At 41.8% G+C, this 27,143-nt stretch overlaps 3 protein-coding genes and 2 long non-coding RNA genes across 8 annotated transcripts; 4 read left to right on the forward strand and 1 right to left on the reverse strand.

Annotated features, from left to right (window-relative positions):
• The first annotated feature begins 8,221 nt into the window (after window positions 1–8,221).
• Window positions 8,222–14,054, forward strand: LOC307042417 (uncharacterized protein). 3 transcript variants are annotated; one of them, XM_079686280.1, is made up of 8 exons: window positions 8,222–8,717; window positions 9,494–12,120; window positions 12,289–12,373; window positions 12,541–12,672; window positions 12,759–12,868; window positions 12,956–13,077; window positions 13,223–13,297; window positions 13,593–14,054. In XM_079686280.1, exons 1-2 carry the CDS (start codon window positions 8,544–8,546, stop codon window positions 11,114–11,116), a joined length of 1,797 nt encoding a protein of 598 aa, XP_079542406.1. In that variant the 5' UTR covers window positions 8,222–8,543; the 3' UTR covers window positions 11,117–12,120; window positions 12,289–12,373; window positions 12,541–12,672; window positions 12,759–12,868; window positions 12,956–13,077; window positions 13,223–13,297; window positions 13,593–14,054. The 3 variants fall into 3 exon arrangements, with proteins under 3 accessions (XP_079542406.1, XP_079542405.1, XP_079542407.1); XM_079686279.1 differs by having other exon boundaries at window positions 9,494–12,373; XM_079686281.1 differs by having other exon boundaries at window positions 9,494–12,373; window positions 12,759–12,863.
• Window positions 14,055–19,197: 5,143 nt separating this feature from the next.
• On the forward strand, window positions 19,198–20,132 carry LOC307045210. The gene is made up of 4 exons (XR_013809818.1): window positions 19,198–19,251; window positions 19,499–19,724; window positions 19,825–19,900; window positions 20,047–20,132. It is a non-coding gene; the product is annotated as an uncharacterized lncRNA (long non-coding RNA).
• A 291-nt stretch (window positions 20,133–20,423) lies between these two features.
• LOC307045254 lies at window positions 20,424–21,453 on the forward strand. The gene is made up of 4 exons (XR_013809836.1): window positions 20,424–20,468; window positions 20,563–20,636; window positions 20,746–20,826; window positions 21,124–21,453. It is a non-coding gene; the product is annotated as an uncharacterized lncRNA (long non-coding RNA).
• A 66-nt stretch (window positions 21,454–21,519) lies between these two features.
• Window positions 21,520–22,887, forward strand: LOC307044160 (uncharacterized protein; the record flags this gene model as incomplete). 2 transcript variants are annotated; one of them, XM_079689236.1, is made up of 6 exons in its annotated part: window positions 21,520–21,750; window positions 21,847–21,953; window positions 22,032–22,176; window positions 22,321–22,401; window positions 22,436–22,447; window positions 22,586–22,706. In XM_079689236.1, exons 1-6 carry the CDS (start codon window positions 21,604–21,606, stop codon window positions 22,652–22,654), a joined length of 561 nt encoding a protein of 186 aa, XP_079545362.1. In that variant the 5' UTR covers window positions 21,520–21,603. The 2 variants fall into 2 exon arrangements, with proteins under 2 accessions (XP_079545362.1, XP_079545361.1); XM_079689235.1 differs by having other exon boundaries at window positions 21,526–21,750; window positions 22,321–22,447; window positions 22,586–22,887.
• Window positions 22,888–23,171: 284 nt separating this feature from the next.
• On the reverse strand, window positions 23,172–27,071 carry LOC307044158 (uncharacterized protein; the record flags this gene model as incomplete). The annotated part of the gene is made up of 7 exons (XM_079689234.1): window positions 27,042–27,071; window positions 25,432–26,108; window positions 25,281–25,326; window positions 24,466–24,557; window positions 24,208–24,318; window positions 23,809–24,082; window positions 23,172–23,342 (listed from the first exon to the last, which is right to left on the reverse strand). Exons 2-7 carry the CDS (start codon window positions 26,085–26,087, stop codon window positions 23,172–23,174), a joined length of 1,350 nt encoding a protein of 449 aa, XP_079545360.1. The 5' UTR covers window positions 26,088–26,108; window positions 27,042–27,071.
• Between the last annotated feature and the right edge of the window lie 72 nt (window positions 27,072–27,143).

Consider the following 27,143-nt stretch of genomic DNA (forward strand, 5'->3'; position numbering starts at 1 on the left):
TCAGCATGTGGAATACTGAAAGATCGAGGATGTCTCATTCCCCCAGTCTTTTTCGGGATTAGAAAAATAACGGGAGTGAAAACCCCTGATTTTCCTCCCTTTGAGGAACCCTGGAAATATCCTCTTTCAACAGGAGTTCCAGCAGCTCGGATTGGAGTGCAAGACATAGCTTCTGGGAGGACAGGAGTGTTTCCTGTATCCCATTGAACTATGGGGGGGAGGGGGGGGGGAGAGAGGCGAACTGCAGGACTCATCCTCTGCTGATCAGCCTGCTCATCCATCTGTCCATAAGACTAACGCGCTGCCACTCTGAGAAACACTCTAAGAGCGGGCGCACATGCTCGAGATGTTCTGTGGTCGTCATGGCAACGAGCCACGCCAGGGAGCGTCCACACGCTGCGTTTCACTCCGGCTCTCATCATGAGGCGTGTACACGCTCAGGGGATGAATGGAGGTGTGTGCAGTGCTGTCCACACGAGGCGTTATAACAGCGCTTATGGGTTTATTATGAACGTGTGTAGGAGGCGTATCTCGGACAGAGGAATGCCGCAAGCTCTGCAGGTTATTAACTGAGGTTAAAACCGGCAGGCTTCTGCAGCGAGCCCTGCTGTCTACTTAATCAACAGATTAGTGGCGGCCGGCTTAATTAGCGAGCTCTGCAGGTTATTAACCGATAGGTTAAAACCAGCAGGCTTCGTGCAGCGAACCCTGGCGCCGTGGCGCTGCGGGCGCTGCCGCTGGGGGCACTCAGCCTGGAATACTGCTCATTCCCCCGTTCTGGCTTCTCTGTGATGCCATTGCCCTCGCCGCCGCTGCCCGTGAGGCGAAAGGGCTGCGAGGAAACCTCCACACGCTGCGTTTCACTCCGGCTGTCATCATGAGGCGTGTACACGCTCAGGGGATGAGTGGAGGTGTGTGCAGTGCTGTCCACATGAGGCGTTATATCGGCGCTCATGGGTTATTATGACCGTGTGTAGGAGGCGTATCTCGGACAGGGGAATGCCGCAAGCTCTGCAGGTTTATTAACCGATAGGTTAAAACCAGCAGGCTTCTGCAGGGAGCCCTGGCTTTGGGGAAAGGCTTGCTTTGGAAGAAGGTTGGAGCAGCGGACACACGTGCTGAGACTGAGTAGACGGAGATAGGATTGAACGTTGAAGTGAGTGCGAGATTGAGAGCAGCTGGTGGAATGGCTTCTTTGAGTCCTGGAGAGGAGGATATGGAAAGTGCATCTGAAGGAGGATGGAATGAAGTAAGGAAAAAGACTTCAAGAAAGAAGATAGACATGTCAAGTGACAGTCTTAGTGAATCTGATTCACAGAATGAATTGAAGAAAGTAAAGAAAAGGATTGAGAATGAAGAGTGGAAAGTGATTGTGGAGTTTGGTGAGCAATCCGCAGCTAAGCTACATCCAGTGGCCCTGACTAAAGCAATTCACAAAGAAATTGGATCGATAAAACAAGCAAGATTTCTGAGCAAAGGACGGATGTTGGTTGAGTTGATTAATGCAAGACAACAGGAAAAGTTACTGAAAATGAAGACCCTGAATGAAGTTCGAATTAAATGCCATGTTCCTGGAGCAAATCGGAAAATACTTGGAGTTATCAGTGGAGTTCCCATAGAAATAGGCATAGAAGAACTCAAGAAGGAAATTAAAGGGGGGAAAGTGACTGTAGTAAAGCGTCTTCCTACTAGGTATCAAGGTAAGATAGTGGATAGTTTGTCTGTTCTTCTTCAGTTTGAAGAAACAATGCAACAGAAGATAATGATCGGTTGCATGAGCTTTCCAGTAAGGGAATTCATCCCTAAACCTCTGCGGTGCTTTAAGTGCCAAAGGTTTGGGCATGTGGCAGACAAGTGCAAAGCAACTAAGCCCAGGTGTCCAACATGTGCGGGGGAACATGAATATGGTAGTTGTACTGCAGGTGCTAAGGTGAAATGTTGTAACTGTGGTGGGGAACATAGTGCTGCGTATCAGGGCTGTGAAGTGCAGAAAAAGGCCAAGGAGGTGCAGAGATACAAAGTGCAAAATAAAGTCTCATATGCTGAAGCAACAGAAAAGGTTTCACTAAACATAGCTAGGAAATCCCAAGTAGCATCAAGTATGTTCTCTTCAAAAGATTTTCCCAAACTCCCACAGGCAAAGGAAAGCCCCACAAAGTGTTCACATAAGTGTGTGATAGGAGAGGATGCATTGATTGTTAATAAGTACAAGTTTGTGGCCTTTATTGGAAAAGTGGTGAATGTTGCGTTAAAACAGACAAAAAAGAGGTCAAGAATGAAAACAATAGTGGAGGCAGCAGGTGAATTTTTGGGGATAAAGGATATAACCGTTGAAATGATACATGAAATGCTAGCCACCAATAATGATGATTCACAGATTGAGTAGATGAATGGTTTTTCTCATTCTGCAATGGAATGCTAGAAGCCTTATTGCAAATGGACAAGAATTCAAGACCTATATATATCAGTTAAAAGAAAAACCAGACGTTATTTGTATTCAAGAAACATGGCTGAAGACTCATTTGGACTTCATAATTGGGGGATATACTGCTATAAGACAAGATAGAAATGATGGCCGGGGAGGGGGATGTGCAATCTTTATCAGAGAAGTCATGTCTTATAGTAAGCTAACTTTTAAGAACAGTCATGATTTAGAAATATTGGGTGTAGAAGTTTGGATTAATAAAAGGAAAATTAGTGTCCTGAATTTTTATAATCCATGTAATAAACTCAGAATAGAGGAATTAGACAGTCTTTGCCAAGGAAATGAAATAATATGGTGTGGTGATTTTAATGCACATAATACAATGTGGGGAGGGAGATCAACAGATTACAACGGACAGGTGGTGGAGGAGTTAATGGAGGCAAAGGAATTAGTTTGTTTAAATAATGGGCAAGGTACAAGGATCAATTTTAGAGATGGAACAGAGTCTGCGATCGACCTAACTCTTGTAACAAGTGAATTAGCTTCTGGTAGCAGTTGGGAAGTATTGACAAATAACAGTATTGGGAGTGATCATCTTCCGATTATAATCAAGTTTGATATAAATCATGTGGTTGAGCTAGGCGGTATCATGAGATGGACTTTTTCTAAAGCAAATTGGGAGATGTTTGCTAAATTGTGCGATAATGAATTGGATCAGATTGATATGGCAGAAAGTATTGATGAAATAAATGAGCAATTTACTTCAAATATAATTAAAAGCGCTAATCAAACTATTGGGAATAAAACTGGGAAACTTGGTAAATGTGTTAAGATGGTACCGTGGTGGAACAAAGACTGTAATGATGCAATCCGAAACAAAATCAGGCTGTTTGGAAAGCTAAGAAAGACACATTCATTACATAATTTATTAGAATATAAAAAGGCACAGGCTCAGGTAAGGAACATTGTTAACAGAGCAAAAAGGGAGTGTTGGAGAGGATTCTGTTCAAGTATTGGGAGAACTACACCATTAGATAAAGTATGGGGAATGATTAAGAAGATGAGGGGAATAAGACATCAGAGTAACCTGCCAGTATTAGAGATTGGAGGGGAAGTTGCCACTGGTGCTTTGGAGAAGGCAGAAATTCTAGCTGAAAATTGTGTCAAAGTTCATTCTTCGGAACATTTGACAGAAGAAGGTAAGATCAGGAGGCAGGAAGTGTTAGATGAGCATCCTAATGTATATGAAGAAAGACATTCGTCGCAGAGTGTTGTAAATATACCTTTCTCTATTCAAGAGTTGAGAAGAGCATTAAGTAAGTGTAAAATGACTGCTCCTGGGAAAGATAATGTATGTTATATAATGTTGACCAAATTAAGTGATTTTGCATTAGGAAAGCTGCTGGAGATGTACAATAAGATCTGGGAGAAAGGGAAGCTGCCAATAATATGGAAAGAGTCAGTCATTATTCCTATTAGGAAACCTGGGAAAGATCCAACCAGTCCAGGCAGTTATAGACCTATAGCTCTGACATCACACTTATGTAAAGTTATGGAAAGAATGATAACAGAAAGGCTAACATACTACATTGAGAAAAATGAACTAATGACTCCTTATCAGAGTGGGTTTAGAAGAGGGCGGAGTACTTTAGATCCACTGTTGTGCCTGGAGTCTGAAGTCAGGAAAGCCCAAGCGAACAAGGAGTGTGTTGTAGCTGTATTCTTTGATGTGGAAAAAGCTTACGATATGATGTGGAAGGAAGGATTATTAATAAAACTGGACATTATGGGTCTGGGAGGTAATGTATATAATTGGATTATGGATTTTTTGTTTGGCCGTGCCATCAGAGTCCGAGTTGGCAAGTCATATTCTCGAAGGCATGAAGTTGAAAATGGAACCCCGCAGGGGAGTGTCATCAGTCCTCTTTTATTTTCTATCATGATCAATGATATATATACACAAGTAGGATCTGATATCGGTAAGTCACTTTTTGCAGATGATGGAGCTATTTGGAAAAGGGGCAGAAATGTAAAATATATTGTAGCTAAGATTCAGGAAGCCATTAGGGAAATTGAAAGCTGGTCTCTGACATGGGGGTTTAGATTGTCGGTGGAAAAAACTGAAACTTTATTTTTTACGAGGAAAAGGATAGGTGAGGAGGTTAGGTTAAAACTTTATGGACAAGATCTAAAGAAAGTGAAGACATTTACATTTCTGGGAATATGGTTGGACGAGAGAGTCACATGGAGTACTCACATTGATAAAGTCGTAGATAAATATAAAAGGGTTTTAAATGTTATGAGGTGCTTGGCAGGCACTAAGTGGGGGGCTGATAAAGCTGCTTTGAGGAACGTATACACAGCCTTAATTAGATCAGCCATAGAATACGGACTAATAGTGTATGGGTCAGCTGCATACTCTTCTCTTCAAAAATTAGATAGAGTCCAGGCACAAGCACTAAGGATATGCTGTGGGGCAGTAAGATCTACACCAGTGTCGGCACTTCAGGTAGAGGTCGGAGAAGTACCTATTTCTTTGAGGAGAAAGCAGTTAATTGTTAATTACTGGGCAAATCTACAGGGTCATAAAGATACTCACCCTACTAAACAAACTGTACAAACAAGTTGGGAAAGTAACAAAATAAAAAAAGAAAGTTTTTGTTTTTGTGTTTCGGAAATATGTAAGGAATTCAAAGTTAAGGAATGGAATATTAGTCAGACGGTGTTGTTATCAGCTGTTCCACCATGGTTGCTACCTCAACCTATAGTAGATTTATCACTATTGAAACGGGTACATTCAATGAAAAACAAATTCAATGTACAGGCTTATGTGAACACTGTTCTACATGAACAATATGGGCACTTTATAAAAATATTTACTGATGGATCCAAAAATCCAGAAAATGGTCTAACGAGTTGTGCATTTTATGTTCCTGAGTTAAAAGTCAAAGTGGGAAAGCGTACAAGTGATCACATTGCAGTATATACAGTAGAGATGATGGCTATCTCTCTAGCACTTCAGTGGGTAGAGGAAATACAGCCAATGCGAGTGGTCATTTGCTCTGACTCCAGTGCAGCTCTGGAGAGTATAAACAACTTCTCTTCAGAATGTCGTCAGGATATTTTACATGAAATTTTACAAAGCATGTTTAGGTTAGTTCATCTGGGAATTGTTGTTCAATTTGTGTGGGTTCCAGCGCATGTGGGCATTAGAGGGAATGAAGTAGTGGATCAACTGGCAGAATGTGGTTTGAAAGCAAACCAGATTGATATTATGGTACCCATCAGTAGAGCAGAAGTCAAATCTTTTACTAAAGTGGTTATCAAGCAACAATGGCAAAAACTATGGGACAGTAACACCAAAGGAAGACATTTATATCAGATACAAAGGGAAGTAAGAACAGGAAGCACTTGGGGGAGTAGTAGAAGAGAGCAGAGCATCAACAGCAGGATAAAATTGGGACACTCTGGACTAAACTCATCACTGCATCTGATTGGAAAACATCCAAATGGCAATTGTGATGGTTGCCGACAACCAGAGACAATACATCATGTATTTTTTAGCTGCCCGGACTATAACAGACAAAGATTCATTCTGAAAACTGCACTGGAACAACTCAACATCAAGGACATGGATTTCAAGGCAATATTTGAAAGTAAATCAAGAAATGAAGCAAACAAGCTGATCTTCAAATTCCTCAAAAGCACTGGTCTGAGGACAAGGATTTAGTATGAACATTTAATAACTAAACAGTAGGTGGCGATATATGCTCCAAGTGGAAGCGATTCGCCATTAAAGAAAAGAAGAAGAAGAAGAAGAAGGGAGCCCTGCTGTCTACCTAATCAACAGATTAGTGGCAGCCGGCTTAATTACCGGCTCCGCTTCCTCGGAGGCTCTCGCGGAGCAGACCAGGAGCGGGGGAGCCTCACTCCCCTTTGACTCGCCACCGGGAGACCCTGTCTCTGGGGTGGCGGGGGAGCGGAGACGTGGGACGGAGCCCCTGCAGCCGCCGGGGTGGTTGCTGTGGGCGTCTCTCCGCTTGCGGCCTCCTGTGGCCGGCGTGGACGCCGCGGCTGCTGCGGGCGTTGGTGCCGCTGTGGCAGCTCAGCCGACTGGAGCCAGCTGTACATACTGGCGAATGCCGTCCACCTGTTCCGCGGCCGTCTTCATGGACTCCACCATGGCGTGGAACTGGGGTCCGAACAGCCCGTCCGGGCTGATTGGAGAGTCCAGTAGCACTTTTCTGGCCGTCTCCGTAACAGACGCCGCCGCGCTGTGGTGACGGAGAGGGGGAAAGCATGTTCGGCCGCCAGGCTGGCACCCTGCTCCGACTCTGTCTCCCCCGTCCGGGGGAGAGGAGGGAGGGGAGAACCGAACGGTGAACCGTGGAGGGAGGCGGGGCAGGAGTTGCTTCGGACTCCTGCCCGGCACTCTGCCCCAGGGACACGAGGCCCCGTCCGCGGGCTCGTAAGCCTGGACGGGCCAAACGTCCTCCTCGGCCACAGCAGCAAGAGTGTCCGCTCTCCGCTTCCTGTCGCCCGAGGGGAGACGAGCGCAGCGCATGCTACCTGCTGGTTTAGAGCCGCGTACGCGTGCTCTGACCCCCGGCAGGATTCGCATTCTGCTATTATCTCTGCAGGTCATAACTCATTATGAACCCAGAGCCACATGAGGGACAATCACGGACGCAGTTGTTGCTCATGTGTGTGAAGACACACATGAGCGTCTTTCATTCTCAATTGCTGTGCTTCAGTAGCTGTGCTGGTTTGCTGAAAAAAAGAGGGAGCAGATTGCCGGGCCTCCTTCCTATTTATACCGGAAGGAGGCCCGAGGGTGGGGCCCACCTTGCGGGTGGGGCCCACCTTGCGGGTGGGCGTGGACTACAAGTGTTTCAGTGCTGCGCGGGGGCGCAGGGGGATTACCCAATAGCGATAGCCTTAGAGGGTGAAGCCCAGTGCTTGAATTGGAATAAAAAAGGTGCCAGTACTCTAAATCAGCAACAAGTATTTGGCACAAAGTCATAGTATATCCTATAATGCTGGTGGGTTTGTCTCTTTACTACATATTTTAGAAAGGCTCACTGTACTTAAACAAAATGACTCAGGGTGAATCTGAGATTAGAGGGGGTGCAGTGGTAAAGTGCTATTTTTATAAGTGGGGAGTGGACCTGACACCCTCTAGTCTAAGGGGGTCCGGGGGCATGCTACCCCTGGAACATTTTTTTAAAATATTGAAGTTAGATACATCAATCTGGTGCACTTTGAGAGCAAAATGAAGAGATATATGGATACCTCTCAACATCCATAATGAAACAACTGTAAACAGATTTACTTTTTCTTTATGGATATAAAAGAAAGTAAAGCTTGACTCCTACTGGCTGGTTAAATGACTCCTCGTCCCTGAGGCCACAACCAGTTTTTTGTGCCATTTTGCTGGATTTATTTGTCAATAGCGTTGCTGCACTACGGAGCCCTGGAGGGTTCATAGAGAGAAAAATAAATAAAACGTGGCCACGTTTTACTAAAGCGTGCGCACGAGTTACTAAAGCGTGCGCACGAGTTACTAAAGCGTGCGCACGAGTTACTAAAGCGTGCGCACGATTTAATAACTAAAGCGTGCGCACGATTTAATAAAGCGTGCGCACGAGTTAATAAAGCTTGGCCTTGTTTTATTTATATTGAGGGATTCCTGTCCGTGACTCACAGTATCTGCTGCCCACAGCTGTTTTATAGAAGGAAAACCTCCTTCACTTTATGAAATCTCTGCGGCACCAGTGGCCTGTGCTCAGGGGTGGACTGGCCATCTGGCATACCGGGCATCGTCCCGGTGGGCCGTTGACCCAATGTGGGCCGGTCCGCAATGTTTTTTTTTTCTTTTCATTTTTTTCCCTCTAAATTCCCTCCAATTGGGCCGGCCAATTGGCTACAGAGGGCTAGCAGTGTGTTGCCAGCATCGACACATATTATTGGTCTATTGTTTGTCATTGTCAATCAATCATGAGCTGATAAGCTCAGAGAGCCCTGACAGTGCTGTCAATCACAACACAAACCAGGGTGGGGCGGGACCTCATGGCATGGGTGGGAGTCGCGGGACGGGCTGCCTGCTGCTGAGCTGAAAATGGATAAGCAGAAGAAACGCCCGGGTGGTGCTGAAAAACTGCGACTTAAAAAGCTGAAGTCTCTGGAGGTGGAGGCTGCTAAATATTCTAAATTGACGGACCTATTTGATGCCGTGGTCACCGCCCCAGCAGGTGCTTCTGCGCCGGGAGACGAGCGAGTGGAGGCATACATCGTAAGTAATGTTAGCCTGGGCTGGCTAGGCTACATTTTTGAGACATGTCCAAAAAAAAAGTAGAAAACGTTTTTACATTGAATGTGATGTGACCTAATTAACTGCATAGTCCTACTTGTGACAACATATTAGCCCAGAGTTGAAGGGCTGTGAATGTTGGTAGTTGTGGTTGATTTTGTTTAAATATGCCGAATTGTGATATTATGGGTTTTTATTGTTCAGATGATTTAGCTAGGCTAGCTAAGAGCTGCTAACGTCAGCGGTTTCTTGTAGCCATAGCAACAGTAAACGTTCACATGGACCAACGAGCTGTAAGTAGAGATGAAGCTGCAGAATCAAGCTGTATTGTAAATACAGATGAGATACTTTGAATTTTAGCAAAAAATATAAGTAAACCTATAGGAAATAATTAGATTAATTTGCAATATTTGCCATTGAATTTATTGTAATCTTTCAATTCATTTATTGTTTACTGAGGTGATAACTATTTCATAATTTGTGTGTAACTTTAATTTCTTTGTATTTGTGTTACTTTTACTGTAGTTTTCAAATGGCTGTGTATAGTGCTGTCTTGAGCATTTTCAGGTATTGTCACAAAGATCTGACTTTTTTGCATTGGAAAACACTAAGTGTCATAATGAAAACATGGCAAAGCCACTAGTGTTGTTACGCTCGCGAACGTTTCGTTCAATATGAACTAATCTTTTATCTTGTACATTATTCTGTAGTTTTGAGTTATTTCCCCATCTAATGATAAATGCTTTCCCTATGTCCAGCCCAGACAGGTTCAGGGCAAGTCCAGCTGGTCAGTTCAGGGAGAGAGCCAGACCAATTCAGGCAGCCCAAAGACTGCACCACCTGAGAGGGAAAAGGCTGTAGAGAGTGAGGAGTATGTCAGCCCAAAGACAGGATCACCTGAGAGGGAAAAGGCTGGAGAGAGTGAGGAGTGTGTCAGCCCAAATACAGGATCACCTGAGAGGGAAACAGCTGTTGAGAGCTATGAGTGTGCCAGTCAAATAACAGATTTGTTTTCACAACCTGATCAGAGAAATCTCCAGTCATTTTTAAATGACCATCCTCAGCAAAAAAGTAGCAATCCAGTGGTGCAGAAAGTGTTCTGTAGCAGAGACGGCACCATTAGAAGGTGGCTGACATACTGTCCAGAGCGTCACATGCTGTATTGTTTCATCTGCATGGCATTCGGTAAGAGAACTGATAGCAGTCTGTTCATCAGTGGAATGTCAGATTGGAGGCATATACACCAGCGCACAGAGGAGCATGAGAGAAGCAGTGGACACAGAAACTGTGCTGAAGCTTACCTCTTGAAATCCGCCAGTGCTGATATCAGCAGTGTGTTTGGTGGCAGTCAGATGTCGGCGCACAGAGAGCAGGTCAGAAAGAGACGGCAGGTTTTGGAGCGCATCATAGATGTCTTCAAGGTTCTTGGGAAGAGGGGGCTTGCATACAGGAGGTCAGAAAATGAGGCAGCATATACTCTGGAAGACCACACAGTTGATCATAATAATTTCTTGGAACTCATACTTCTACTGGGGAAGTATGATTTCTGTTTAAAAGAGCACCTGGACAGCTGCATTGAGAACAGCAAAAAGTTGCATTTGTCTGGTGGCACGAGAGGCAGAGGCTCCCTTGTAACTTTACTCTCCAAAACCACAGTCAACTCAATGATAGATGCAATTCACCATCTGATTCAAGAAAACATCTCCAGTGATATCAAGAAAGCAGGAATGTTTTCAGTGCAGCTGGACACAACACAGGACATCACCTCTCAGGATCAATGCTCTATAATTATGAGGTATGTTAGTGATGTTGTTCATGAGAGGCTTGTTGCAGTGCTGAAGTGCAGTTCATCCACTGGACAGGCCTTTGTCAACATGCTGTCAGAAGTTCTGGACAAAATGGGCCTCAGCAAGACCATGTGCATTGGAAATGCGACTGATGGGGCATCAAACATGCAAGGCCAATACAAAGGATTCTCCTCACTATTGTCTGCACAATCTCCAAACCAGGTGCATGTATGGTGCTACGCACATGTACTAAATCTGGTGCTTGCAAACACAACCCAGATTGTTATTGAGAGTGGGTCCCTGTTTGCGCTCCTCAATGGCATTGCGGTATTCATCAAAGAGTCATATAAAAGGATGAATGTGTGGGAAGAGTCAGGCCGAAACAAGAGACGTAGACGCCTTGCTCCTATTGGCGAGACACGCTGGTGGGCCAAGCATGAGGCCCTGAAGAAGGTGTTTGGCTTCTTTGGAAAACCGGAAGATGGTCTGTACGTTGATGTGCTGTTGACATTATCAGCTATACAGAAACAGGCAACAGTGAAACCATGTATCCGTGTCATGGCCAGAGGATATGCAGTCATTGCTCAAGTATGAGACGATCTTGACGGCTCAAATCTTCCTCCGCATATTTGAACATACCTCTCCATTGTCTAAATACCTTCAGACGGCAGGATTGGACATCCTCTCTGCTCACAGAATGGTGGCATCGACACAGGATACGCTGAAAAGCTTGGGAAGAGATTTTGAATCTGTAAAAAAAGCAGCAGACACATTTGTCAACTGGACAAACACAGAAATCCAAGAGAGAGATGACACGGACATTGAAGTGGAGGCCACACTGCCACAAAAGAGGAGGAGGATGAAGAAAGTCTTGCCTGGAGAGATGGCTCAGGATGAGACCCTGGATGATGCAGAAAAATCCTATGAGGTGAATGTGCATAACCGGATCATGGACACAGCAATTGAAGCCATTCATAGGCGCTTTTTAACACACGGCAATCTATATGCTGACTTGGCATGTCTGGATCCCAGAAACTTCCCTCAGCTCTGCACCAGTGCTCTTCCCCAGTCTGCCCTTCAAGACTTAAGCAAGTGCTTGCAAGGATTTGACAGCAGGGCAACCAAGGAAAATATGCAGGCCGAGTTGAAAAGCTTTGCACTCCAGTGGAACAGGCTGAAGGCATCCCCATTGGCAGAGTACAAAGCAAGAACAGTAGAAGATGGATCAGGTGGTGAGGAGGACAACACAGAAGAGGTTGAGATAACTCCCATAAGCTGTTGCTCCTGCAAAGAATGCCCTCTGTGCTGCTACCAGATACTTCGCCGTTTCAACATGCTAACAGATGCATACCCTGTCCTAGGCCTTGCTTATAAATACCTGCTTACATTATCCCTCACACAGGTGGCTTGTGAGCGCACATTTTCAATTTTGAAGTTTATTAAAAACAGACTCGGAAGCACCCTCTCATCTGATAAATTGGAGGCATTTATGTTGATGGCCACAGAGAAAGACATCCTCATGTCCTTGGACTCTGACTCTGTGATAGACAGACTTGCAGAGAAGAGTGAGCTGCTTAAAAAGCTGCTCCACTGATAAGGCGAGAAATATTTAATATTATTGTTATTATCACACATCACACATTATGGATGTAGTAATTCATTATTTGTCATTTTAATGATGATTTTCAGAAGTTGTATTGTGCTTATGTGTTGATCCTTAATGCTGTGATCATGTACACTAAATTATCAATTATTCTCCATTACAGGTTGTTCTGATATATTTGAGGAGTCGTTCTCCCTCTGTTCTATATGTGGACTTGTTCTCTCATTTAGGACCACTGTTAGAATTTGGTAAGTTTATCATGTATTTTTTAATGTTGTATAAATTCATACTTCATAATTTTAAAAAAGTTTTGAAAGAAACGCACATCCCAAAAGTTTTCAACTCTAGGTGCAGGACAGAGGAAAACATTTAATTTATTTTTTCAGACTTAATAATGTATCCAATTCCCTCTCAGGTTGACCACTTGACATGTGAGAGCTTGAGGAGTTGTTCCCCCTCCGTCCATGTTCGAGGACTTGCTCTCTCTCTGCCTCCACTCTCTACCTTCACTGCACCAAAGTTTGGCTGTTGAGTCTCCTCTAGTATGGTGAGTTTATCATTTTTTATGTTTTATGAAATCATACTTAATTTGTGATGATTAGAGACTTAATAATGTATCCGATTCCCTCTCAGGTTGACCACTTGACATGTGAGAGCTTGAGGAGTTGTTCCCCCTCCGTCCATTTTCAAGGATTCGCTCCCTTACCACTTCACCACTTTTTGAGAAGTCTATGATTTGTTGAGTATGTCATGTGTCTTATAATGTTATATGAATTCATACTTGATTTGTGATGAGGAGAGACTTAATAATGTTTCCATGTCTCTTTTAGGTGGACCACCCTATATATGAGAGCCTAAGGAGTTGTTTTCCCTCTGTCCCCTTTTGAGGACCTGCTTTGTCTCCTCCATCATTCACTGGGCCACTTTTAGGTTCCTGAGCTTATTTCATGTGGTGAGAGGAATGCAATATGTGTATGTTTAAAGGTTATGTTTAAAGGTTTATGTGAAGAAACATACTATATGTGCGATAAAATGACAATTGGTAATTCATAAATATCTCTTTATATTCTCTGCTACCATTATCTCCTGTCAAACAGGTTTTCCTGACCTGCTAGAAGTTCTTCTATGATGCTTGAGTCATCCATCATATCTGAGAGCTTCGTCTTGACTTTGTGAGTTTATTATGCAACTTGTTTTGTCTCAGATTGAAACAAAAGGTTTGATTATGATTATTTCCTGGCTGAAGATTTTCATTTTGATGGTTTTAATTTCAAACATCTGCATATCTTTTAAGTTCAATTAACAGTTATGCAGGTAGGCCTTAGGGCTCTTTTGAGACTTAAGTCATCCTTCATGACAGATACATTTGTTGACTAAGTGTCACTACGTCACAAAAAGGCTACATGGCTACATATATTTGTCAGTACACAGATACTGAGTACAAGTTCTGTTTGCTGTTTCTTTCAGGTCACGAATTTGGTGAGGAGTGGAGCTGGTTGGCTGCGGACGAGGAAGTATAGAGCAATACATACTTGTGCACATACACGTATATGAGAATGCATATCTATTCAGACCTGTAACCCATGTCTTAGACTTTTCACACAGCTACAGTATATATATATATTTTTTTCCAATTCTCTATTTATGGTTTCATAATTAGTGAGTGAGTGAGTTTCAGCTCTAATGCTGCTACTGTCTGTAATATGTTTCTATTTAGATTATTTGTCAGGATATTTTTTTGTTATTATTGTCCGAGTCTGGTTTTAACTAATACTGGGCTTACACCAAAAGATTTTCACAGTCACAGACTAAAAACTGAAAGGGTAGCATAAGGGTTATTCCCGTTAGTCTCGTCCCACCCCTAGTCATGACATAACTTCTGTTGTGATTTGACACTATAATGAATAAAGATTGATTGATATAGCTGTCCATTTTAGTCCTTGAGTTCATAGTTAAGTGCTTTATTTGTTAACTGCTATCAAGGAATATGACTCTCCTTTGTAGTATGCATGAGAGAAGATGCCGCAAGTTTAGTGGACTTCTATGTAGTGTCCGCTGAAAATGTAGTGGGCTGGTCTGGACAGAAAATGCCAGGGCTGAATTTTTGTCCCAGTCCACCCCTGCCTGTGCTACGAAGCAGGATTCGCTATTTACACTATTCATTCATGAAGTATGACACTGCGCTGTCAGCACGCGTCTCCATGTTTGTGATTGGTCAAATGTTGCTAACCCCGTCCCTTTCACGTGAACGCGCTCTCAGCCGGTCAGAGAAACCCTGGTTGATTTACTGAGTTGATAACCAGCTTCGCAGGACCGCTTATCGACATTGCGTTTGTTAGGGCTAGTTAAGCCGGGTAAATCGAACATATCCAGGGTCTGTTGAACTGGCTCCGTAGTACAGGGCTCTGGAGGCAGTAACGTGTAACTCAGCAGAATCTGAGAAGAGCAGCACCAGCTGCAAAGAGCTGTGCCTTTTACTGTTTACTTCACTGTGTTTCCCTTCATTAGAACCGCTTAATAGAGATCGAGGCTGCTACGTTTAACCACACACACCTCTACACACATCGAACTACCAGAGTATTCCGCCTCGTTTTATGAAGGAGATGTCCTGTCACCGGGGCGCATGGTGTGTGTGTGTGTGTGTGTGTGTGTGTGTGTGTGTGTGTGTGTGTGTGTGTGTGTGTGTGTGTGTGTGTGTGTGTGTGTGTGTGTGTGTGTGTGTGTGTGTGTGTGTGTGTGTGTGTGTGTGTGTGTGTGTGTGTGTGTGTGTGTGTGTGTGTGTGTGTGTGTGTGTGTGTGTGTGTGTGTGTGTGTGTGTGTGTGTGTGTGTGTGTGTGTGTGTGTGTGTGTGTGTGTGTGTGTGTGTGTGTGTGTGTGTGTGTGTGTGTGTGTACGCTCAGCTCCGCTCTGTGTGCGTGCTCGGTGTGTTTGTGTGTGTCCGACACCACCGGCATTTGTTTTCAAATGACCACGAACAGTAATTTACACAAATCTGGTTCTCCATAGTTATATGTGTATTCCCAAGTGAAAGAAATTCGTTTAATCTTAATCTCGATGTGATAGTCCTGCCGGAGTACACCGGAACGAACGATACTATCATAAACAAATGCCGCCCCCCACCCAAACGCCCCTCACACAAACACACACACACACGTGTGCGCGCACACACACAAAACGAGGCCACGCTTTATTAAATCGTGCGCACGCTTTAGTTATTAAATCGTGCGCACGCTTTAGTAACTCGTGCGCACGCTTTAGTAACTCGTGGCCACGCTTTAGTAACTCGTGCGCACGCTTTAGTAACTCGTGCGCACGCTTTAGTAACTCGTGCGCACGCTTTAGTAAAACGTGGCCACGTTTTATTTATTTTTCTCTCTATGAACCCTCCAGGGCTCCGTACTGCACAAAGTGATAGTCCTCTAGTTTAAATCTACAACCCAAAAAGAATCATATGGAGATGGGTTACTATTTAAAAAAAATTGCAAATCTATTTGGGAACAGTGGGGCCGGGCCTCAAATCCTATAGGGGGGTCCGGGGGCATGCTCCCCCGTAAGATTTTTTTTTAAATGTTGGACTTAAACGCATCAATCTGGTGCATTTTGAGGGGGAAATAAAGAGACTACACCCATATGAAACAAAAATGTATACATTTAAATAATCATAAAATCATAAGTACATGGCCATAACCAATAACATACAATATCCAATATGAAAAAGCATTGAAACTTGTTTATTTATTTGTTTTTGGTTCATTTATATTTGTGAGTGTGCCTGGGCTCCTGAATCGGCCTCTCCTGTCTCCCTCCTCTCCACCCTGCTCCTCTTTGAGGCAACAGCAAAGACTAGTTTTAGCTCTCAACAAGTTTATCTTACCTTTTTTCACCTAGTTAACATTTTGTTTGTATTAATCATGCATATTTTACTAATCACTACCCCCTCAAATGGAAATATGTGTTTACATAAATGGTGACCGAACTGTTTGAGACCCACTGAGATAACTTAAACTAAGTTAACTATCTAAAGACTCAGAGAGTAATTTACCTCACCAGAGCTGTAGTTATCAGCCTCTCAGTCTGACAGCAAAGGACTCTCCCTCCACCTTGTTGTTGAAAAAGCTCCTTATATCCGTTAGCGCAGCTAGCTAGCACCAGATGCTAACAACAATACACGTAACTGGTGCGCGCGCTTTCTCGCTCGCTCGAGCCACACATACACCAACACACACCCTCCCGAGCTTGAATGACACACAGAGACCAATCGAGGGCATTAGTATGATCTGAATGAAAGTGGCAATGTCGGCAGGTGTTAGAAATTAAAACCAATGTTTTAATGGAGAAATGTAGTTTAAACATGCCGTCAGTTTTAATGCTCTTTTATACTGAAAAACCAGAAATTCTTGTGCACAAGCAGTTAAGCTTTTATTCTGAAAATCCTTCATCTACGGTTAGCATTTAGCACGTGGCTAATATACGATTTCCTGAAGAGGTGAATTTAGTAGCGAAATGATATGGAGTGGTGCAAACCGAAGCCTACTGATTTAACACTACAACTATAGATGTCGAGATACTACCATGCTGAATATTAAATGAAGGTACAGTTTATTTGAATACATTATTGTTTACAGACGAGAGTAGCATGTGACAACATCCGGAATGACCGGAAACCAAACGAGCCGAGAAGTATTGTTTAGAGTATTGATTACAGCGTTTAGAATGTGTTAAATGAAAAGTGATGAAAGAGAATATGAGGAGAAACGGCGTGTTAAGCATATATTGAATGTGAAAATAACCTATCCTCTGTTTAAATGCAATAACGGACATTGGAGACGAGGCGAGCCGGCTGGCGGGGAGGAGCCAGCAGAGGATATATAACAGCACCGGAGGAGAGATCCATTCTCTTCTCTTCCCTATCGAGGAGCGGATCACAGCTGTTTGTCTGACTGAACAATATCATGCTTGTGACCAACCCGCGCCTTTTTTAATTAAAGTACCCAATTGAACTTTCACAGAGACTCCATTTAGTCTCCTTTTAAAGCTTCTCTCCTGGACGGGAGAATAACGAACACAGTTAACACAGGCCACGTCATGTAGACAGCCAGTCACCCTCTGTGAGGCAGAGTCAGACCCACATTTGCGCTGCGTTGCGTTTACAATACGTATATTGCCGGTACCACATGGGTAAAAATCAGAAGTGCCGGTACTGCGTACCGGTGAGTACCGGCCCAATTCAAGCACTGGCGAAGCCATATACGAAATAGAACACAAATTGGGTTATTTACATAATTATGTTTACACTACTACTCCCATACTCCTAGCGTGTGAAAATGTTTGTGAATAAAGTGTGCAAAGTCTCCGAAAACGGAGCAGTGGCTGCGATGCTAGCTTTGCGGCTAGCGGTTAGCATTTTCAATGGAAATATACATTGAAACATCATGTTTCAGTAAAAAGAAGGCCCCACTGATCATCTACTCTCTGAGACGATTCGAGGGATGCCTGACTTGAGTTTCTAGCACCAGGGAAAGTGGACAAAAGTGCCCCAGATCAGCCTCTTAATTTACCCAGGGCCTAGTGCTTAGCTTTGGGCATGAAAATTCAGGAAACTCCCCTGAGTATTTTATTAACCCTTTCACGCCTGAATTATGAAAGCCTCAGTCAGGATTTTTTTACCGAGTGTTATTATTTCTCTTGGGGCATGAAAAACAAGATTTGAACTTTTTTTTTTTTTAATCTAGTTTTTTCAAAGACATTTTTATATTTCCACTCAGGTGGAATGCGTTCAGGGTTTGAACTGAAGAGATGTACATTTTGAAAAAATGATAAAGATGTGCAAACTTAAAATTAAATTATAATAACATAAGTATATTGATTTATGGCCCAAAAAGATATTGCAGATGAAGTATTTTCAAGATTAACCAGGGCCAGGGGCCAATTTGAGGCCCCACGCACAGTTATTTGATGAGTGTTAGTGTATGCACGCAATGAAACATGTTGAGCATAGAAAATGCTATTGAGCGCGCACTTGAACACTTTTGAGCACAGAGAAATATATTTTCTCTCATAAAACTCCTGCTCCGTGCGCAGGCAGACCGCTGCACGCGCTCTCTCTCCCTCGCTCGCTCGACCTCTCCAGCCTGTGCGCGCTCAACTTTGCCTGCGCGCGCTCAACTTTGCCTGCGCGCTCGCTCAATTGTCACAGCGTTACAAATGTGCCACAAAACCAACCAATCGGAGAACTCGAGAAGGTCAATTCTGATTGGCTGGCCGTCTCCAATCATATCTGAGATGAGAGAAGAGAGGGATTTTCATTTTCGGTTGCCATCAGGCTGTTGGCGTTCCTATTATCGTTGACATTTACAGGACATGACAGACTCGAACGAAGAGATTACTACGCCACAGTTTCAGGTGAGTTATACATTTCTAGTTTTCTGATATCACGTTATTGTTTGTAATACCTTTGACGAAACCTTTTATCCGATCGTTTCAGATAAGGGCGAGTTTGCTAGCCGGCAACATAGCTATATGGATAGTTTAAGCAAACAGCTAACAAACCGTAGCCTAATATTAGCGCTAGTGTTAGACAAATATTGTCAATATAAATTGCCATTTATACCCATCTGCGCCAGCCGGTAATATTTACCTTATAGAACATTCAGTGATTTTCGCGCCATTGATCTTGTGCGAAGCAACGCCTGTTGTTTATTGCGGTTCCTAATAGAGAGAGAGAGAGAGAGAGAGAGAGAGACACTTTGCACATAACTCACGGTAGCGATCTTTCATGCAATCTGCACATACTAGATGTCATATGAACGCTGAGAATCCATAGATTCTATTGGTATACGTTTCATCACTCTGCGATAAAAACGCACTCTTAACCCTGTGTTCTAGTATCATAAATAAAAGAACATTGTACCTTGACCCCTGGCGGTTCTAGTTTAACTGAAAATATGATCATGTTAATGTACATCCTGAATTGATTTAGGGCGATGGTGCAGTTGAGTCAGCAGCCAGAAACCTGGTGTCTTTGCTCCTTAACACTATGGCCGCAAGCGGCTCAGGAAGGCCGACGGAGACAGCCTCCTGCACCTAGGAATGTAGTGCCAGTGACAGTGCCGCAAGAGATGGCAAGGTTCGTATTTCAGCCACATCATTATATTTTCGTTTCGCTTAAAAAAATTCAAAAAATCAATGTTGTTTTCTTAAGTCCAGTAGTCACATCGCTGACATGATTAAATTAAAAATATGAACTTGGACTTGAACAAGACTTGGTTTGTAATAGCATTGGAAAATATATATAACCAACATGTACTATTTAGATTTTTTGTGCAACACTTGATTTTTATAAATAAATATAAAACATATAATTTATTCCACAGATCTTTTCCAGGATATTTCAAACCAAACTTCCGTCGTGGTAAAAAGAGGTGTTTGACTGCCACCAAGCATCTTGTTAAGACAACAAGTAAAACAACTGCTTTACATTTTTATCTGTTGCCAAAAAATATCGCCCACACACCGTTGCCAACTGAGGAGCTTGAACTCCTCCAGGCAGGCATGGGAAGACAAACACTGACTCTTCCTGAAGATGGTGATCACACAGAGGTATCGTTTGTCAGTTCATTTGTTTGACTTATCATTAAAGTCAATTATTGTACTTCAGCGTATTGTCACCATCAATGTTTTTCTCTCTCTCTCTCTCAAGATTTTAAGGCTCCTGGCTGACACATTTCCAAAAATGGAGGGTCTATGTGGAGGATGGCTCTTGCATAAGGCTACAGGTTTGTGGGATTTTGTTTTGTTGAGTTTTCATATTACTGTATTACTTGTTGGTGTGCATGAACCCTTCTGAGGTATTGATTACTTGTTGTAAGCATTAGAGGTGGCAGAATGACAAAACATGTTCTCTCTCTTTCTCTCAATTAAGGTGGCAGTGGAAGACGAAAGCTCACTGTCATTCCACCAGAAGCAGAGGGGTATTCTGTCAAAGCTCTGCAAGCTATGTCAGCAGGTGGCAAAGCCACTTTTTACATAGTACCACTTCAGGAGACATTGCACACCGCTCCACTGCCTCCTGACTCGCACTGCTTTGCAAAACTGCCAAAGAAGACATGTTTCCAATGTCATGAAGTGATGCCTTTGCAGATGCTTGCAGTACACATTAGGACATGCAGTGGAAAACTGTCCTCTGATGAGAATGTTGATGAGGTGAGAGCAAATTCTTTTTGTATTTGGTAAATTGCCTTTAGAAAAAGACGAGGAAAATATAAATAGTTTATTGAAATAAATGACTTTTTTGTTAATCTGCAGTCCTCTGATGAATTGTGTATCGTGGAGAACGCTTGCAAGGTACAGTAGAACAGCACACAACTAAACTGCACAATCAGTTTAGTTGAGTGTTTCAGCTGTTTGTAACATGGAGCATATTTCTTTCAAACTTTAGGTGGTGTGTCCAATTTGCACCAAAGAATTCCCAGACGATGAAATCACAGTCCATGCTAGTCTATGTGGAGAGAGGTGATCTGTCTTATTCTGCTCTTTGTATCATAAACATTATATTTGATAGATGTACCACCTGTAGAATGTCTACATATTCAGTGTTTTAAACTGCATATTGTTTGTGCAGCTTTGAATGTACAGGGACTCCTGCATCAGAGAACAATAGTCCAAGTACAGCTGCTCAACCTCCAGTATGCAAACCAAAAAGGTACGTTTTATTAAGATGACCTTTGCATGAGTTTATATCAAATACAGAATAAATAATGAGCACCATCATGCAATTCACATGCTTTAATGTCTCCCCCAAAAGCTAGCTCTCAAATTATTTTAACAGGCTATTCAAAACATAGCACATGGTGCACTCTTTTCTAATTACGCCATTTGATAGCCCTTTCTTTCCCAAATATTGTTCAGCATAATAATAGGACAGTTATATGGCAATAATGTATACAAAATGTTTGGAAAATTGGGATAGTCTTATATTTTCTCTGTCCTCTTCCTTAAGCACGGAAGATGTATTGCGCTTACTTGAACACCAAGTTGACAACACAACAGAGTTCAAACTGTGTGTGGACAGAGACGGCCTTCCAGACAGGGGCATTCTCCAGTGGAAACGAAAAAAAGCTGCATCTCCTGCCAGTGCTCTTAAGGTGGTCTACATAGGAGAGGCAGGCATTGACACTGGAGCAATAAGGGAAGAGTTTTTGACTGGTAAGTTCATTTAACTGTTTTGTTTTGATATTAAACAAAACCAAAGGATCATTGCTTATTTGCTTTTTTTCTGTAAGACATGGTTTCAGGTATTGAAAACAGATTCTTTGAAGGAACTGGGAGCCAGGGGAAAAATCCTAAGTAGTCTTTGACAGACCTTGATAATGACAATTTCAGGTTGGTAACATACTGTTTTTGTACACGTTGTCATTTATGTAAGGAGTTTTTTTACAAAGACTTTCTCTACCTTGCACACAGAACTATTGGTGAAATAATGTCAGTAAGCATCGCACAAGGTGGCCCACCTCCTGCCTTTCTGAGAGCGTGGTGCTACAACTTCCTCTGCACAGGAGAGGTGGACATTCATTCACTTTCAAAGGAGGATGTTTCTGATATAGAATCCGGTCTTCTCATCAGCAAGGTGAGTACTCTGTTGAGCATTGTTAGATATGAATTAGATATATGTTTTAACACCTATTGTAAATCTGTCCTTTATTTCAATGTTGCACATTCTCAGGTCGAAGATTCTGCAGATGAGCAGTCTCTGATGTTGTGGGCTGATGAAATTGTCAGCTGTGGATATACAAGCCAGCTCAAACTGGACAATAAACACAGCATCATTCGGTAAGAGTTGTACAATATTAATTTTACAATGTTTATTTTTCAAACCAGTGTGTAATTTCTTTCTGCTTTTCTTCAAAGAGCAATTGTCTTACATTCCACAACAAGACTGATTCCAATGCTGCAGCAACTCAGAAAGGGCATGGAGCTGTATGGCCTGGTGGATCAGATGGCTAGAAACCCTGAAGCTTGTCACTCCTTATTTGTTCCAGGGAAGATCACCAAAGTAAGAATTTTAACTGCCACTATTTATTTATTTTTAGACTCTATTCTTCTTTTGTATTGTACTTTTCATTCTGTATTGCCTTAATAGCTTTGGTTTGAACACTTGCAAGATATTAAACTAAATCTGCATTCACTCTCTTTATAGCCTGATGCAGATTTCATCATGATGAACTGCCAGCCACGTTTTAGCGAAAAAGGGACGTCTAAGGAGAGAACTGAGAGGAAGGTGATCAACTTCCTGCAAGATTTCTTGCAGGAAGTTGAAATGTCAGGTATGATATACTGTAGAATGCAGTACACATATGAATGAATGCTTTACTGATTTGAATGTACTGAGCACATACCTAATAAATGTTCTTGGATATTTGCTTTTCTTAATTTGTGTTATTTAAAATATACATCCGTCACAGATGGGGAGACAGACAGTGCAGCTGGTGACAAGGAGCCTCTTGCAGTGCCACACGTGCTCCAGTGGATGACAGGGCAGGCCCACATCCCCATCCTCCCTGATGAAAAGAGACATTTCAAAATAACATGCAAATTTGACCATGACTGCAGGGAGCGGCTAGGAGATCACTTAATTTGTTACCCAATTGTGAGTGCGTGCACTAAAACTGTGACTTTTCCAGTAAAGCATCTCAGCACTTACACTGACTTTAGAAGAATCATGGGTGAAGCAGTGAGATATGGTGGTGGATTCCACAGAGTTTAAAACAACTAGCTCTACTCAAACTAAGGCAAGAGCTGAGTGTATATATGTTTAAATATATTTGTTAATGTTTGATGAAGTCATGCTTTTATTAGTTGGGAAAGCATACATTGTTACAAAGTTTTTTAACAAAACATCAGACAAGCAGAAAGGCAAATAAGGAACAATGGTTGGGCTCTGTGTATTCTCAACAGATATCTGTTAAACAAGGTTGTTGTAATCAGCTAATGCGTCAGTTTAAGAGTTCACGTTCAATTGTCATTGTACACACTGTGCAAGAATCGTGTTTACAAGTCACGGCCATGTGACTGAGAATGTTCCAGAGGATCAACAGTTCTCTGAAGTTCTTCTAGGTCTTCGTCATCCAGGGGGCACACAACTTCAGGAACCACAACTGCCCCGTTTGAGTCTTCTTGCAGTATGGTACTCTCCCAGTTGATGCCTGGGTCTTGAAGTTCCTAAGGATCCAGGAAAACAATTAAAATACGTTTAGTACATGATGTATTTTCATACACTTATGTAACGTGTGATTTAAAAAAAAAAACATTTTACATAAAGGTGATTTTGTTTACTCAAAGTTGTATTATTCTAGAAATACTAGTTATTGAACAGGTTGCTGTTTCCAATAATGTTATACATCTGTCAGATATGCCTCTCATCACTCAATGCAACAGAACTGTAAGGTTTGTAGATGGAAAAAAATTGAATTACAGCATATCTATGCACAATTGAAGACAGAAGCTCACATTGATTCAGACCTTTTAACCATGTTGTTTAGAAATAAATATTTAAAAAAAAATGTTTGGCTTTCATGCTCCATTGTCCAATTGGCATTGATGTCTATTATGTCTCAAAACTAGATATATCTGCCTGCAACTCAATTGTTTTTTAAAATATATTTAATGGGAACTCTATAACTGTTACCTCAAGTCTCTCCCCTTCGTCTAGATCTTGTAGATGTCCCATACACCACAGCTGTTCAGGAGTGAGACCTCCCTCTGTCCTTAGAGGATGATTATTCCATCCTTGGATAAAGGCGTCAAGGTCTGCTCGAAGTCGAGGGACAAAGATGTAGTGCACACCAAAGAGGTGAACCACATCAGAGATATCAAGCAGACCATCTTCCTCCAGAGAGTGAAGAACATCATGGTACTTGCTGCTGACTGCAACCCAGACGTCACGCCAAAGTCGCTCTATCCTAGAATTGCATTTTAATTGATTTACTTGGATTTATACAGCTATTTGTGCTTTCATTGAACAACCAAACTGCTACAGTTACTAATAATTATACAGTCAACATTTCAAGACAAAAACACAACTAACCTCTGATTGTGGACACTCTTTCCAGAGATAAAGCTGGCTCTTCCTGTGCCCCGTGTGGCAAACATGTATTGTGCGATGTCCACGTTTTCGACTCCCTGATCCGCCCTTACCCTAAGATCAAAATACATTTTAATAATAAATAATTGAATAATTAATTTAACAAGGTTTACTTTACTTCAGTAGATGAAATGAAAGATATTGTAGCTAGTATATTTGTGTAAAAAAACATCCACTTTTTGTTTTGTCAGGGCAAAATACCTTGATGGTAAGCCATGAAGCTGGGTTGATCTCAGGAAGAATGAGTATGCAGTTGATGCTCTGTTATTTGTTGCAGCATCCAAGTACATGATCTGCATAGAAACCAGATGAAATCATTTACATCTGCTTTCAGCTATGGCTAGCCTTAGAGCTTTTAGTGTTGTATTATACCATAAAAGAAAGATCGGCACGTCCTAAATCTTTACACATAGTTTCATTTCATTTCAACAGAACCATCAACAGGATTTGGTATTTCAATTATTATATAGGTAATTTTCAAAAATATCAACTTGGTATATTTTACAAACTAAAATGCAGCTTGATTTATTACAGCTTCCTCAGATATATTTTCTTTAAGGCAATACATTATTGCTCCCTTAAGATGCTTTGTATTAAAAAAGTATAACCAGATTGGATAATAATAATTGGATCTAAACAGGAATCATTACCTTCTAGCTCAATAATTATTCCAAGGAGCAGGAGAAAAAATATACACTTTTTGATCAAACTAACGATAAGAACTACATGTCTTAAGCAGCAGATTATGATTCCATGCATAGGTCAGCTATGTCGTCGTGTGGATGTTGAGATCTTCATACAATATGCATTTTAAGCTCTAATTATACAATCAAAACAATCTGCATCAAGCTAATAAAATTGATGATTCCCCCCCTAGACATGTTTTAAGATGTGTATAACATAATCTATAAATATGCAAATAAGTGTTATTTCAAAAGTATAACTGCTGGTCACAAGAGGCTTTGTACTTTAAGCTGCATTTCTTTAACAATAATAAGCAACAACACATTAATTACCTTCCTTGAGTAGCCATCCACTCCACCAAAGACCACAATATTGTACCTGTTCAAAAGGGAAAAAGGTTACTATATAACTAAGGTTGTTCTTATTATATACTCCCAACATTCACTGTGTAGGTAATTGCATAACAGGATATTTTTACTCTACCTTATCAGTTTATGATTTGTGTCAATGTGGACCAGGGAGAGAGGGCCTCGCACGGAATAACTTCTTCGCACAACACACCCTAGTTCTGTGATCCGTCTGAAGATCCCAGCAGCATCAACCCGATGCATAGAGGCCATCATTCTCCACCACTGAACACGGAGGCCCATTGAAACCAAATGGCCTTGAACCATTCGATAACCAGCATTTGGCATCTGACTTTTAATACCTAAAATTACGTTGTCAAGTTCTTGGTCAGTCATTGTGCTGTATGATCCTCTTATAGACAAGCCAAATTCTTGCATTCTCCTGTAAATCGTTCTTCTTGAAACGCAGAGGCATTTTGCAATGCAGGAGACTGGCAGATGTGTGTTCAGCAAATGTGTTAGTTTTTCTCTCTCTATCACAATTTTGGGTTGACCAGAACCTGGAGCAACTTCTGTTTCCTGTTCTACAATGGGCATAGACCTTGCGTTAATTTCCAACCGGACAACATGATGTAGGTTTCGTATTGCTTCTGTAATCTCTGATACACCTCCTATCTGCTCATGGAACGATTCAAACATAATCAGCTCATGGCGAGTCAGGAACTCCAAATAATCCACATTTAGTGGTTGCTGGTTCAAGGCTGATTGCAGTTTGGTGAGAAGTCTTTCCATCAACTGCTGTCTCAATATGTCCTGTTGGACAGACAGAGCTCAGATTAGTTAAGAAGAGGGACTCGTTGTTAGTCATATAGGTGACTGATAACGAGCTATGAGATGTGGAAGCTAGTAATAACGTTACATTTACCCCTTATATAATATCAAGTAATAATTAGTTTGATAAAGTTTATCCACAAAATAAGTTAAATTATCTCCTTAAAATTACATCTACTCCTCCCTCCTTAAAAATGTCAGAACCTATAAATATGCAAATATGTTTAATTTCACAAGTTTAACTGCAATACGATGCCTCCTAGTTCACTGTAAAGTCAATTCTCAGTATTTGTGCACCAGAGGCTTTATATTTCAACATCCAAATCTTATTTTCAATGAGCACAAAGCAACACTTTCAGCAGATTAATATGAAGCCTCTCTCTCTCATCATCTGAGAGTTCAAAATCTGAATCTCCCTGAACTATCTGGTACAGAAAAAGTCTGCTTCAGTTCCGTCTCCTGCAACAATATTGAGTCATTAAGTCCATGAAGATGGTCCTGACGTCCACTAGAATGGACATTTATAAAAGGGCTGTTATTTGAAAACTTGAATTATTTAATTGCTTTCAGAACTAATTATATAGTTCCTCACATGTTAATAAACAAGAATATATATGATTTTCATGGTAAAAATTACAATTATTCAACAATATTTGACTTCTCCTCCTGATTCTATAACATTTTGTTTTTGGTATGCCAGCCATTTTGGATGAAAAGAAAGAGGGACTTCCCAGCATGCAATTTTAACCAATGACACATCACTGGAAAGACCAGGATGTCCTCTGTACAGTACATCAGGGATTGATAGAGTAGCTCAAAAGAGTAAAAGGAGATGCGTGTTAACAAAATGTCCACTACAGAGGACATTTTCAATGGGCTGGGTCCCAGGAGACAACCAAATCAAAAACGACTTACATGTGGCCTTGCTGTGACATTTTGTTGCTGTTCATTTATGGAATCAAATTAGGGTCAATAATATTCACAAATTATTTCACAGTCTGCAGTTGTATATCACCT

This window comes from Notothenia rossii (genome assembly GCF_949606895.1).
Source record: "Notothenia rossii genome assembly, chromosome: 6".
Lineage (NCBI taxonomy): Eukaryota > Metazoa > Chordata > Actinopteri > Perciformes > Nototheniidae > Notothenia > Notothenia rossii.